The sequence below is a fragment of the Salvelinus sp. IW2-2015 genome, unplaced genomic scaffold (genome assembly GCF_002910315.2).
Source record: "Salvelinus sp. IW2-2015 unplaced genomic scaffold, ASM291031v2 Un_scaffold1265, whole genome shotgun sequence".
NCBI classification, from domain to species: Eukaryota; Metazoa; Chordata; class Actinopteri; order Salmoniformes; family Salmonidae; genus Salvelinus; species Salvelinus sp. IW2-2015.
In genome coordinates, this window is record NW_019942807.1 from 81096 (window position 1) to 95196 (window position 14101).

The following is a 14101-nucleotide window of genomic DNA, read 5'->3' on the forward strand; positions in this document are numbered from 1 at the left end:
GTATGAAAGGGAGCAGAACAACATCATAATCTAAACAAAACAAACTCCCAGAAGCACCTGTGAATGATTACCTCCCTCTCCTTTACTTTCAGCTCTGCCTCGGTCTCCTTCACCTTGTTGACAAACATCTGTCTCATGTCGTCCTCGTTATGCTGCAGATCCCCCAGGAACTCTCTCCGCTTGGCCTCATACGTCTCCTGCAGACTGATTGGTGAGGGAAGACAAGGTAGTTACAGTTAAACAGGCATATGTATGCATCCCAAATGGAACCCCGTTCCCTACCTAGTGCACTACATAGGGTTCCCTGGACAAAAGTAGTGCACTAGGTAGGGAATAGGGTGTCTATATTTCATTCTAGAATGTGTATTAGGTCTCTGACTGCTGGGAGACGTCCATGGGGTTTTGCTCCTTACTGTAGATGTACTCGCCGGCCCCTGGACAACTAGGTGTTCTGATGCTTTGGCCGTATTTTGACTTCTAACACTGGTCTAATTTCACTTTATATTGTGCATATTTGATGACAAACCTTCAGCCCCCAAAAAAAGGATAGACAACCTGCCCGCTATGTAACGTTGAACAAGAGCTGGTCTCACCTAAAGGGTTTGTTGTCGGGGTCTGTATCTGTAAATCCCATCTCCTCCAGTTTGCAGCGTCTGTAGAGCTCGTAGTGTCTGGCGTGAGTCTGCTCTCTCAGGTCTTCCATGTTCACTCTCAGCAACATCTCTCTCAGCTTCACAAAGTCACAGTGGCTCTCGTTCTCCACTGATCAACACAACACAGCAGGACTGGGTTATATGGTTGGTTTAATATGGTAATATACCTTATAGTTTGAAAGGGACTGGTCATTCAATAGCAAGTTAACAACAATATGCATTTGAGAAAATAACAAGTCTTTTTTTATATTGGCATTGATGATATGGGTCTCTAGTGATTGCGTAATATCAATATACAGAATCAATAGAGATACCTACCCTGTACAGTTCCCCAGCGGTACAGGATCAATAGAGAGATACCTACCCTGTACAGTTCCCCAGAGGTACAGGATCAATAGAGATACCTACCATGTACAGTTCCCCAGCGGTACAGGATCAATAGAGATACCTACCCTGTACAGTTCCCCAGAGGTACAGGATCAATAGAGAGATACCTACCCTGTAACAGGTCCCCAGGGTACAGGATCAGAGAGATACCTACCCTGTACAGTATTCCCCAGGGTACAGGATCAATAAGATACCTACCCTGTACAGTTCCCCAGCGGTACAGGATCAATAGAGATACCTACCCTGTACAGTTCCCAGGGTACAGGATCAATAGAGATACCTACACTGTACAGTTCCCCAGGGTACAGGTCAATATAGAGATACCTACCCTGTACAGTTCCCCAGGGGTACAGGAATCAATAGAGAGATACTACCCTGTACAGTTCCCCAGGGTACAGGATCAATAGAGAATACCTACCCTGTACAGTTCCCCAGGGTACAGGATCAATAGAGATACCTACCCTGTACAGTTCCCCAGGGTACAGGATCAATAGAGATACCTACCCTGTACAGTTCCCCAGGGGTACAGGATCAATAGAGAGTACCTACCCTGTACAGTTCCCCAGAGGTACAGGATCAATAAGAGATACCTACCCTGTACAGTCCCCAGAGGTACAGGATCAATAGAGAATACCTACCCTGTACAGTTCCCCAGAGGTACAGGATCAAGAGAGATACCTACCCTGTACAGTTCCCCAGAGGTACAGGATCAATAGAGATACTCTACCCTGTACAGTTCCCCAGAGGTACAGGATCAATATAGAGATACCTACCCTGTACAGTTCCCCAGAGGTACAGGATCAATAGAGAGATACCTACCCTGTACAGTTCCCCAGGGGTACAGTCTGGCTTTCACCATCTATTCCCCACTTCAACCTCCTCAACACTCCCCACCACAGCGAAGGGCAGATGGCCTGGAAGAAAGGATTTAATTTAATATGGGAACATTTAGTAACTCTTTATAACGCATGATAAGACTGTCATGAGCATGTATGACCCCCGTTATAATATAACAACGACTTGTTGCAAAAACACAAGACCACAAATGTGTCACAAATAAAGCTGGTGTTCTTTTAAGGCATTGAAGAAGAGGAAGACACTGTGGTCTCTTTTAATCAATCAATCAATCAATCATCGACTCCTCGGCTGACGCAGTCAATCAGGAAGGCAAGCAATCTGATTACAGTGTGCAGGTGCCTGGCATACACAACTGCATTGTGATGTGACAAGGTGTGTGTGTGTGTTGTCCATGTTGGTGTGTATATGTGTGTGTGTGTGTGGTGTGTGTGTGTGTGTGTGTGTGTTGTGTGTTGTGTGTGTGTGTGTTGTGTGTGTGTGTGTGTGTGTGTGTGTGTGTGTGTGTGTGGTGTGCGCGTGCGTGCGTGTGTGTGTGTCCATGTTTGTGTGTATAATTTTGTGTGTGGTGTGTGGTTGTGGCGTGCATGTGCGTGCGTGCGTGCGTGCGTGCGTGTGTGTGTGTGTGTGGCGTGCGTGTGTTGCGTATGTGGTGCATCAGACTCACATTCATAGAGGAGTTGATCTCGGTGACAGCCTCGTCCTCAGTAGGGAACTGGTGATCTGAACACCGTTGCTCACCAGCTCTGACATGATCTTGATCTTGAACTTGTGCAGCTCGCTCTTAGATATGGTGTCTGCCTTGGCAATGATGGGATGATGTTTACCTGGGAGTACAGGGAGGAGCAGCTTTTGCATTCCAATAGCGTTTAATCATCAGGTCTACTATGTTTAAAAAAAATATACCTCTGGATTGACACAAATACAAGCATCAAAATGCAATGCAGCTCTACTTTGAGATAAAAATGTAACTGGTTGTGCCTGAACCTGAACCCCTGTCAGTATCCTTCAGGCTACACAGCCTGTTAACTCTATGGTGTCCAACGCTTCAGATGCTAACATGTCAACGTCCAAAAAGGTTTTCCTGCAACAGTGTAAGAGCAGCTCCTAATACAAGAATATGTGATCAAAATTGTACTTGCTCGTCAAACATCTCATTCCAAAATCATGAGCATTTTAATATGGAGTTGGTCCCTCCCTTTGCTGCTTTAACAGCCTCCGCTCTTCTGGAAGGATTTCCACTAGATGTTGGAACATTGCTGCGGGACTTGCTTCCATTCAGCCACAAGAGCATTAGTGAGGTCAGATCACTGATGTTGGGCGATTAGGCCTGGCTCGCAGTCGGCGTTCCAATTCATCCCAAAGGTGTTCGATGGGGTTAAGGTCAGGGCTCTGTGCAGGCCAGTCAAGTTCTTCCACACCGATCTCGACAAACCACTTCTGTATGGACCTCGCTTTGTGCAAGGGGCATTGTCATGCAGAAACAGGAAAGGGCCTTCCCAAACTGTTGCCACAAAGTTGGAAGCACAGAAGTGTCTCGAATGTCATTGTATGCTTTAGCGTTAAGATTTCCCTTCACTGGAACTAAGGAGCCCGAACATGAAAAACAGCCCAGACCATTATTCCTCTTCCACCAATTTACAGTTGATACTACGCATTCGGCAGGTATTTTCTGGCATACGCCAAACCCAGATTCGTCTGTCGAACTGCCAGATGGTGAAGCATGATTCATCACTCCAGAGAACGTGTTTCCACTGCTCCAGAGTCCAATGGCGGCGAGCTTTACACCACTCCAGCCAAACGCTTGGCATTGCGCATGGTGATCTTAGGCTTGTGTGCGGCTGCTCGGCCATGGAAACCCATTTCATGAAGCTCCCGACAAACAGTTATTGTGCTGACGTTGCTTCCAAAGGCAGTTTGGAACTCGGTAGTGAGTGTTGCCACTCACTACTGTGAGCTTGTGTGGCCTACCACTTCGCAGTTGAGCCGTTGTTGCTCCTAGACGATTCCACTTCACAATAACAACACTTACAGTTGACCAGGGCAGATCTATTTGTACTTAACCTTTATTTAACTAGGCAAGTCAGTTAAGAACATTAAGAACAAATTCTTATTTACAATGACGGCCTACCCCAGCCAAACCCTAACCCGGATGACGCTGGGCCAATTGTGCACCGCCCTAGGGAACTCCCAATCACGGCCRGTTGTGATACAGCCTGGAATGAAGCAGGGTCTGTAGTGACGCCTCTAGCACTGAGATGCAGTGCCTTAGACCGCTGCGCCACTCGGGAGCCCGAGCAGGCCAGAAATTTGTAGAACTGACTTTTCGGGAAAGGTCACATCCTATGACGATGCCATGTTGAAAGTCACTGAGCTCTTCAGTAAGACCATTCTACTGCCAACATTCGTCTATGGAGATTGCATGGCTGTGTGCTCGATTTTATACAACTGTTAGCAACGGGTGTGGCTGAAATAGCCGAATAGACTAATTTGAAGGGGTGTCCACAAACTTTTATATAGTGTATTTCAAATGTTACCTTGCTGTCCAGTTTCTTCATGGTGACCAGATCCAGTGATTTGAGAGAGTGTCCGGTGGGGGCGATGAAGTAGAGACAGATATGAATCCTGGTGTCGTGGTAGTCGAACAGGGAACGCTTGATCTTCATCTCCTCCTGCAGGTAGGTCTCAAACTGGCTGTCGATATAGTCCACTATGGGTTTGAAGCTGCAGCGCACAGAAAGACAAAACATGGATGTGATCAGGATTTGGGCTTTGGGGATAGGTCAGTTTCAATTACAAGTGAATGGAGAATGTTAGAAAAGCAGGAATTCCTGAYTAAATCGGGAACAATCACATCCCTGAGAAAAGTGATAAAACAATACAGGGTCTGAAAACATACACAGTATTTATTCTCAACCTCAACCTCACATTTTCACCAGAAAAGAAGGAAAGTTTTCCCYGCTATTCAAGAAACAAACAGTAGAGTATCTGGGTTACAAACCGCCACGATAATACGGCTCCAAAAATGCACTTTCCCACTCCCCTGTTGTTTGACTATTCAAGTTCCTTTTCAGACTGCATTAGCTCTTCTAATCATCCTCTCCCTACTCTTCCCTTCCCATTCATGGCTGCACAAAGACCCAAAGCCTTGAGCTATGCAAATCCTTTACACTGTATGTGTGTTGGCTGGAGGGCCACTAGTYGAGAGGGCCTGAGGAGGAATGCTGAATGTCCAACGTTGGTCTTCTTATAGCTACAGCCTGTCTTAATGACCTTTAACCACTGAATGAAAGTAGGTTCAGTATCTAGAAACCATCCAAGAAGAAGTGCTATTTTAATGACTAACCCTAAACCTGAACCGCAACCTGAACCCCAACCTGCAACCCCAGCCCCTGAACCGCAAACGAGACCCCAAACCTGAACCCTAACCTGAACCCCAACCTGAACCTGAACCCTAACCTGAACCCCAACCTGAACCCCAACCTGAACCCTCAACCTGAAACCCCAACCTGAACCCCCAAACCTGAAACCCTAACCTGAACCCCAACCTGAACCCCAACCTGAAACCCCCAACCTGAACCCTAACCTAACCCTAACCTGAACCTCAACCTGAACCCCAACCTGAAACCCCAACCTGAACCCCAAACCTGAACCCTAACCTGAACCTCAACCTGAACCCTAACCTGAACCCTAACCTGAACCCCAACCTGAACCCTAACCTGAACCCCAACCTGAACACTTAACTGACCAGTCCTGATGCATTCCTCTCCCTACAGTACCTATACAAATCATGAGCTAAAACATCTCAACAGATGTCAGGCAAGGTTACTCATCACGCGATGTGGTTCACCAAACCACCTCCTATCCGCCTCACTAACGAAGCACCCAGCTGTTCCTGTACTATCACCTCTCCTCCTTGTTGATCTGGTCTCCCGAACCCCACGGTGTCGACTACGGTCAGTTTGAGCTGAACGTTGCTCTCCTTCAGGTCGTAGGTCCTGGGCCGCAGGTACACACCGTTCTGGTAGTGGCTGGCCTCCTCGGCCTCAAAACAGTGGTGTTGAACAGCGTGTTCATCAACGTTGACTTCCCTATCCCTGTCTCACCTGAGATGAAGAAAAAGAGAGAAAAGTAGAAAATACGATGAACATTTTAAAAAGATGTGAGTGAGAAAATAAAAAATGCTGTGACTGAAGATGTTTTAGCCTGGGTACCGAAATGTTCCTGCGTTCAGAAAACATCCTTGCCTTTGCTACAGTAGAAATAGACTGGCACTAGGCTGGAGTTGTATCTGTAGTGAGAACTGAGACGCGTTAAGATGTTGCAGGCTGGAATGGTCTCAGACGTTACGTACCGACACACAGGATGTTGAAGCAGAATCCCTGTGTGACTGATTTACTGACCAACTGGTCTGGAAGACGTCAAATCCAACATGGCCGCCCAGCTCCAGGCAACGTTCCTCTTCATTCTGTGGAGAGAACAATCACATGTTATAAATGTGTAAACAAAAAATACGTAAACAAAAATATACACTACCGTTCAAAAGTTTGGGGCCACTTAGAAATGTCCTTGTTTTTTAAATAATTTTTTGTTGTCCATGGAAATAACATCAGATTGATCAGAAAATACAGTGGAGACATTGTTAATGTTGTAAATGACTATTGTAGCTGGAAATGGCAGATTTTTTATGGAAAATCTACATAGGCGTACAGAGGCCCATTATCAGCAACCATCACTCCTGTGTTTCAATGCACGTTGTGTTAGCTAATCCAAGTTTATCATTTTAAAAGGCTAATTGATCATTAGAAAACCCTTTTTTCAATTATGCTACACAACTGAAAACTGTTGTCCTGATTAAAGAAGCAATAAAAACTGGCCTTCTTTAGACTAGTTGAGTATCAGGAGCATCAGCATTTATGGGTTTGATTACAGGCTCAAAATGGCCAGAAACAAAGAACTTCTTGTCAGTCTATTCTTGTTCTGAGAAATTAAGTCTATTCCATGCGAGAAATTGCCAAGAAACTGAGATATCGTACCAACGCTGTGTACTACGCCCTTCACAGAACAGCGCAAACTGGCTCTAACCAGAATAGAAAGAGGAGTGGGAGCCCCGGTGCACAACTGAGCAAGAGGACACGTACATCAGAGTGTCTAGTTTTAGAAACAGATGCCTCAAGTCCTCAACTGGCAGCTTCATTAAATAGTACCCCCCAAAACACCAGTCTCAACGTCAACAGTGAAGAGGCGACTCCGGGATGCTGGCCTTCTAGGCAGAGTTCCTCTGTCCAGTGTCTGTGTTCTTTTGCTCATCTTTTATTTTTATTGGCCAGTCTGAGATATGGCTTTTTCTTGCAACTCTGCCTAGAAGGCCAGCATCCTGGAGTCGCCTCTTCACTGTGACGTTGAGACTGGTGTTTTGTGGGTACTATTTAATGAAGCTGCTCTGTGAAGGGGTAGTACACAGCGTTGTACGAGATCTTCAGTTTCTTGACAATTTCAGGATTCAGGATGAAGCCTGACTCTAATGCTAGGATATTTAACCAGGATGAAGGCCTGACTAATTATAGTTATATTTAACCCAAGATGAAGCCTGACTAATTCTTGGTTATATTTAACCCAGGACGAAGGCCTGACTAAATATAGGTATATTTAACCCAGGATGAAGACCTGTATAATGCTAGGTTATATTTAACTCAGAATATTAGCGATGCAGTCCATACAATCCATTTTCCCATAGCCAGATACTAACCTGTTTTCTGAAGACGGTCTAGGCACACTCCCAAATGGCACCCTATTCCCTATGTGGTGCACTAGTTATGACGAGAGCTAAATAGGCCCTGGTCAAAAGTAGTACTACATAGGGAATAGGGTGCAATTTGGAGTGTACCCAGACCGTCTTCAGAAACACAGCATGTTTGGGTCCGAGTGGCGCAGCTGTCTAAGGCACTGCATCTCAGTGCAAGAGGTGTCACTACAGTCCCTGGTTTGATTCCAGGCTGTATCACACCTCCATGATTGGAGTCCCATAAAACGGTGCACAATTGCCCAGCTCGTTCGAGGTTTGGCCGGGCGGGGTAGGCCATCATTGTAAATAAGAATTTGTTCTTAACTGACTTGCCTAGTTAAATAAAGGTTAAATTAAAAATGGTATTGTTATTCACAGCACAGAAGGCTGGGCCATCTCAGAAAACAGCATGTTGTATTCACAGCACAGAAGGCTGGGCCATCTTCAGAAACACAGCATGTTGTTATTCACAGCACAGAAGGCTGGGCCATCTTCAGAAACACAACATGTTGTTATTCACAGCACAGAAGGCTAGCCATGAGGACAAGGATGAGCTCAACACAACAATCATCTGTGCCACTGGCCCAGTGCTCTACCCACACACACACACATACACGCACACACACACGGGCCAAAGATCCCTCTGTGTAGCTGTTATTTCACACCCTTAACAAACACAATCTGTCATCCGCTTCACATCCATGTGCCGTAGTGTGTGTGTGTGTGTCTTGGTGTGTGTGTGTGTTGTGGTGTGGTGTGTGTGTGTGTGGTGTGTGTTGTTGTGTGGTGTGTGTGGTTGTTGTGTGTGTGTGTGTGTGTGTGTTGTGTGTTTGTGTGTTGTGTGTGTGTGTGTGTGTGTGTGTGTGTGTGTGTGTGTGTGTGTTGCAAACTGAACTACAGTGTTTAATTGAAGGACTAACTCAATAACTATGTGCTCAGAATGAGTGAAAATAAGTAGCTTTGATATGAAGATAAGTGGCTTGTGTTCAAACCTTAAGTTATGACCCCTCTGGCCTGGGGATCAATTTCAAATTCAGTAGGCTGCCCTAACGAACAAACATTGAAGGATGTCATATGTTGACAGATACACACGTCCTCAGAGTGTGTGTGTTCCTATACTGTTGAACTGAGTATTCCTTCAGTTCCCTCATGGAGAGACAAGTGGCTGCTACTTATCCTGTTATCCGCAGGTTAGCTTCAATTCACAACAACTCAAACTAACTAGCCTCTTAGCTAGGGTTGCGCTGACAGTTCAACTCTCCCTCCTTTCATTGTAGTGATGTCGTTACAATGTATCAACCCTCTTCTCTCGACAAACATGTCATGCCTGCGTGGCTACAATAAACACGTTGTAAAACYGTTACAATGTTTCACCGACAGTGGCAAATGATACATCTGTGRACCGAATTGATACAATGTAGCATCGAGTGGCTATTGGTTTAATCTCTGAGTGACAGCAGAGTGAGGTGTCAATATCAGCAATATCAGAGGGCAACGTATAAAATGCGTCAATTGCATACCTAGCATCAATTAACATTTTATAAACAACCTAGAACAGGGTCGACATAATAATGCGTCAAGAGTAGGCTACAGTTCTCCAAAGGCTATCTAGTCTACGGGAAGGAAATCACTGCTCTCCCGGTGTTGATGATACCCCGCTTTAGATGCTGCATATCCGCCTAATCAGCTACTACCTTATACCAGAACATACCAGTAGGCACACTGCAACGTAGGCTGTGCATAATGCACTAGGCTGTTAATTCACGATGTTTGTGAAACGCAGCAAATCTCTAGGCTACTTACAGCGAAAATGTCTATGTCCGTGGCGGCCATCGTGAAGAAGAAAAGTGTGGGGAGTAGAATTTACGAGGAGCTGTCTTCATCGGGACCTAGTTGGGTGGACGGCGATGGTTGACAGCGGAACGTCTCAATTCATTCAATATGGCTACTTTGCGGCAACACCCCCTATGTGCTGAAATGCAATTTCTTAAAGTCTCACATGTAGTAAGACGGTACTGTACAAGGTGGAGCCTCTATTGCATTGATTTAGTACTGTAGAGAGGAGACGAATGATGCGCCTTGGTTTTCCATGAGAACAGATTTTTACGCACGGAGAAGGAGAAACACAGACAATCTGCGCTGTGTTGGTATGGGCTGGTTCTGATGGTGAGCTGTAAATACAGACTATAAATCAAGAGTTTGGGAAGTGATTACATTTTTATTATAGGCTAATAGTCAAAGACCTGGGGGGGRAAAATGTATATGTTCCATCCATCATTCATCAAGTATGAATTATTACGCATTATTATTACTTTGTTACAACATGTAGGCTAATAACAGGTGTTTTATGAACTGGCACAATGACAAAAACTATTCTGCTAAAGAAAACCAAAGTGTAAAACTCAGAGATGGRACCAAGTCACAATTTTTGCATGTCCTAAGCAAGTCTCAAGTCTTAAGGCAGTGCATCTCAGTGCTAGAGGCGTCACTACAGACCCTGGTTCGATTCCAGGCTGTATCACAACCGGACGTGATTGGGGGTCCCATAGGGCGGCGGACAATTGGCCCAGCGTCGTCCGGGTTAAGTAATAGTCTTTGAAACCCAATGCAATGGTTTTTGGGACCGGTGAGGTGGCACTACAGGTCACAGAGTGGTGGGGCAAATTGTTTTCTCTGGGGCCCGGAGCATTTCCTAATCTGGTAGCCTAACCAGGTATAAATCAGGACCCTATAGGGTCTGACAGTGATTAATTAGTAGTTGTAAAAAGGTATTTATATGTGCAATGATGGGAGTGGGACCAGATTTAGATTTGAGTAATTTAGCAGACTCTTATCCAGAGCAATTAAGGTGAAGTGCCTTGCTCAAGAGCACATCGGGAGATTTTTCACCTAGGCAGCTCAGGGATTCGAACCATTGACCACTAGGCTACCTGCCGCCTAGGTATAAGTTCTAAACAGGTCACATGGTTGTAAAGAAATTCTGGAAAAACTCCTGGTCCTAGAGAGGATGAAAATCCTGTGAAACTGCAGCAACCTTGTACTCGTTAATATGAATTATATTTTACAACTACTTTCCTTTACACAGACACAAACACTGCAATTTGACAAGAGAACTCACAGGGCTGAGCAAATGTAATTAAAAAGTAACTCCCAGTCTATTTATGTTTTGGATTGACATGTTGGATTGAAAAGGTCAAGGTAGCCTGAGCCAGCCAGCCCAAGTTTGAATATAGCCTAAACCAAATTTGATCACATTCACATTTTCTCCTAAAACAAATAAACGGACTATAAATAGGCTACATAACATGACCACTTCGTTTACCCTGCGGGCTGCGGTTGTTATCAGTAGCCTAGTTGATCAGACTGAGAAATCGTTTTCTTCCCATACAGTTTAGGTGTAGGCTGCTGCAACATTTCTGTAAATAGTAATGTATTGTGTTTGTCGTGAGTGATGTGTTATCACGTTTGCTAAATAAATACTGGAGGACAGTGGAGCTGAGCACCTTTTGTGCCCGGCCTGCGCAACCTGTGATTTCCGCGAATCTGATTGGTTAAAACACAGAACAGAACGCACAGAATCTGCAGCACTCCCATATGAAGGACAGATAGGTTTACATAGTGCGCGAGATGACAAATCAAGTCTCTCGCGTCATACAGTTCAAGTCCAAGTTAAGTCACGATTCATAGATGCTCAAATCGAAGTCGAGTGGCAAGTGTTTTTTTTTCTTCTCGCAAATTCGAGTCGCAAAATGTGCAACTCTAGTGGTACGTGTCCAAGTCACGTGACTCGAGTCCACATATCTGGCAAAACTAGACTAGACTAGGATAGAATGGAATAGAATAGATCCTCTATACCGGGAAAGAGAAGCGGATGATATTGAAACGTGAACGCGCATATGACGCGCACCGGCCGGGCACGTTTGGCATGCACCGCAAATCCGCAATCTCCCAACCCAATCTTGCGTTCATGCCAAGAAGATAATTTCTCAGGAAATGTGTTTAACTAGACACCGGAAACAGCAGGTAGTGGTGGTGGGACCCTCAACGCGAGGGGCATCAATCCTCATAGAAGAAGACGGGCGGGACAGTCGGGGTGTGGAGAGTTTCAGAACAACAAGTGAACATTTCTCCTCTATCTAGGCAGAGGTGAACATTGWAAAATATGGCTTTGACTCAAGAAACTATTTTGACTTTTTTGTTGGAKCACGGGGGCAAAGTGAAGAATTCGGATTTGCTGAATAATTTTAAACCTCAGATCAATTGCAGTGATCCCGCGGAAAAGAAGCACAATAGAGATATATTCAAGACAATTATAAACAGCGTTGCGGTCGTCAAACAGATCGATGATGTCAAGTTTGTCGTTGTAAAGAAAAGGTTTCACGACTTTGTGAAAGAGGRAATACATTCAACCACTGAGAAGTCGGACTTGGACGAGAGTATTTGCAGTCAAAACACGTCGTTCTCACCCAGTCCTTCAGAACACAGTGAAACTTCAGCCATTTCCAAATCTGGTAGGATACTGAACTCTGACATTGAAAATAACAATTCATGTTGTGTTTCAAGCATACATGGAAATTGTTTAAACGATATTGTAAAACATATGCCTCTGCATATAAATGAATTGGGGGGAAGACCTAATGCACACCCAGCAGGTTATGGGGGCGCAGTTAGGTCAAGTAACCTTATCAAAAATACTTATCAAGAAACACCCACAATCAAGATACTGAATGTTTCAGCTGATCAAGGGATCAGAAAAACTGGAAAAATGACTGGCCCTGTGTTTGCTATAGTGGCAGTGAAATCTCCACCACAATCACAGAGAGAAGATCCAGTACTGACGAGGCAGGATGGATTAAATAACAAAGTGTCTGTGGGACCAAAAACTTCTGAGATTCCAAGCATGTTGGCAAAGAGACTTCCCACTCCTCTACCACCAGAGGCAGCCGTGACTCCTAAACCCCCAGGCAGAGTGAGCTCAGAGTGGGGTACGGGCACCTACACCTCCCCTGGRGCTAAAATCAGACATCCAGAGCTAGGAGTAGCACCACAAACATCTGGCTCTCCACAGCTGAGGAGAACCCMAAACAAGCACCTGAAACAAGGGGACAATRTCAAGGATGTCAATAAGTACTCTGAGTCTCAGTCTCCACAGCTGAAGAGAACCCCAAACAAGCTCCTGAAACAGGGCAACGACACCACCAATGATCTCACCACGGCGGCCAATAWGGTTACCACTAAAGATGCCAATAAGTACTCTGATCAATCTATCCCTTTGGAAGCTGCAGCTCATGAGTGGCTGGTGAAGTCTGCTGCCGGTCTCTGGGGACATATCTACAGGCTCCTGTTACAGGACCCGCAGCTGGCCGAGAAGAAAGATTTCATCTCGGGTTTCACTGCCCTCCACTGGGCGGCCAAGGGCGGCAATACAGACATGGTCCGCAACATCCTGGACATCTCCAGGAAGAGAGGCACGGAGGTGGACGTCAACAGCAGAACACAGGCGGGTTATACTCCTCTACACATCGCTGTCATACACGGACATGATGGAGTCATAACCTTGCTGGTGAGAGACTACGGAGCCAGTGTGAATATAAGGGATAATGATGGGAAGAAGTCGTACCACTACCTGGAGAAAGGTCTGTCATCTGAGCTCAGGGAACTRCTAGGGGACCCACGGGTATCCCAACAGGACAGGTGTCAGGACAAGCAAGAGGATGAGGAGGACAGGGAGCTACCCAGGGGACTGAATACACTGAGCAGACTGATGGGACACAGGAAGAGAAACAAAAACCACGCTGGTGAAGACACAGAGGATGACAGAAAGGATGGGCCACAGCCGTACCATCGCAGACACTTCTCAGACATGTTCTATCATCATTGAATGTTCAACATTTGAACAGAYAATCTATTTAAACCCTCTTGAGACTGTATTACAATATTTGATCAAGCCTCAATGTGAATGTTGAGTATTTCACTAAGCTAACTGAACAAGCACTAGTATAAGCCATGTACTGATGGTAACACAATCTACTTTTCAGGTACTAATATTGTACCTGTCTTGATTTAGTGGTGAGACATATTTATAGCTATATAAGGATTCCTAAGCTCTTAGGAAAGTTATTGACTGTAACGTGTTGAAGTAACACATTCTTTTATATATATACTGACCCAAGTTATTTTATAAAGTTGCATAACAAATACCATTTGTGTTTTCTATGTTTCACACTCTCTGTCTGCACTGCAGGGGTGTAGTCCTATACCTGCAGCCTGGAAACAACCTGTCATTTCATTGGTTCAGCCGAACTATACATAGACATACGTCAACAAACCACACCTTGGCAACAACCGAGTGGACACAAACACCTGCATACATGATGGCTCAACACATGGGCGATCATTCAGTGGATCAACAAGGCATCAT

The 14101-nt window shown here is 45.1% G+C and overlaps 1 protein-coding gene and 1 pseudogene across 1 annotated transcript; one reads left to right on the forward strand and one right to left on the reverse strand.

Annotated features, from left to right (window-relative positions):
- Positions 1–9883, reverse strand: part of LOC112070235 (septin-8-A-like) — a 12108-nt pseudogene extending 2225 nt beyond the window's left edge.
- Positions 9884–11485: 1602 nt separating this feature from the next.
- Positions 11486–13880, forward strand: LOC139024262 (ankyrin repeat domain-containing protein SOWAHA-like). Its single transcript, XM_070438884.1, has one exon. It carries the CDS (start codon positions 11843–11845, stop codon positions 13559–13561), a length of 1719 nt encoding a protein of 572 aa, XP_070294985.1. The 5' UTR covers positions 11486–11842; the 3' UTR covers positions 13562–13880.
- The last annotated feature ends 221 nt before the right edge of the window (positions 13881–14101 follow it).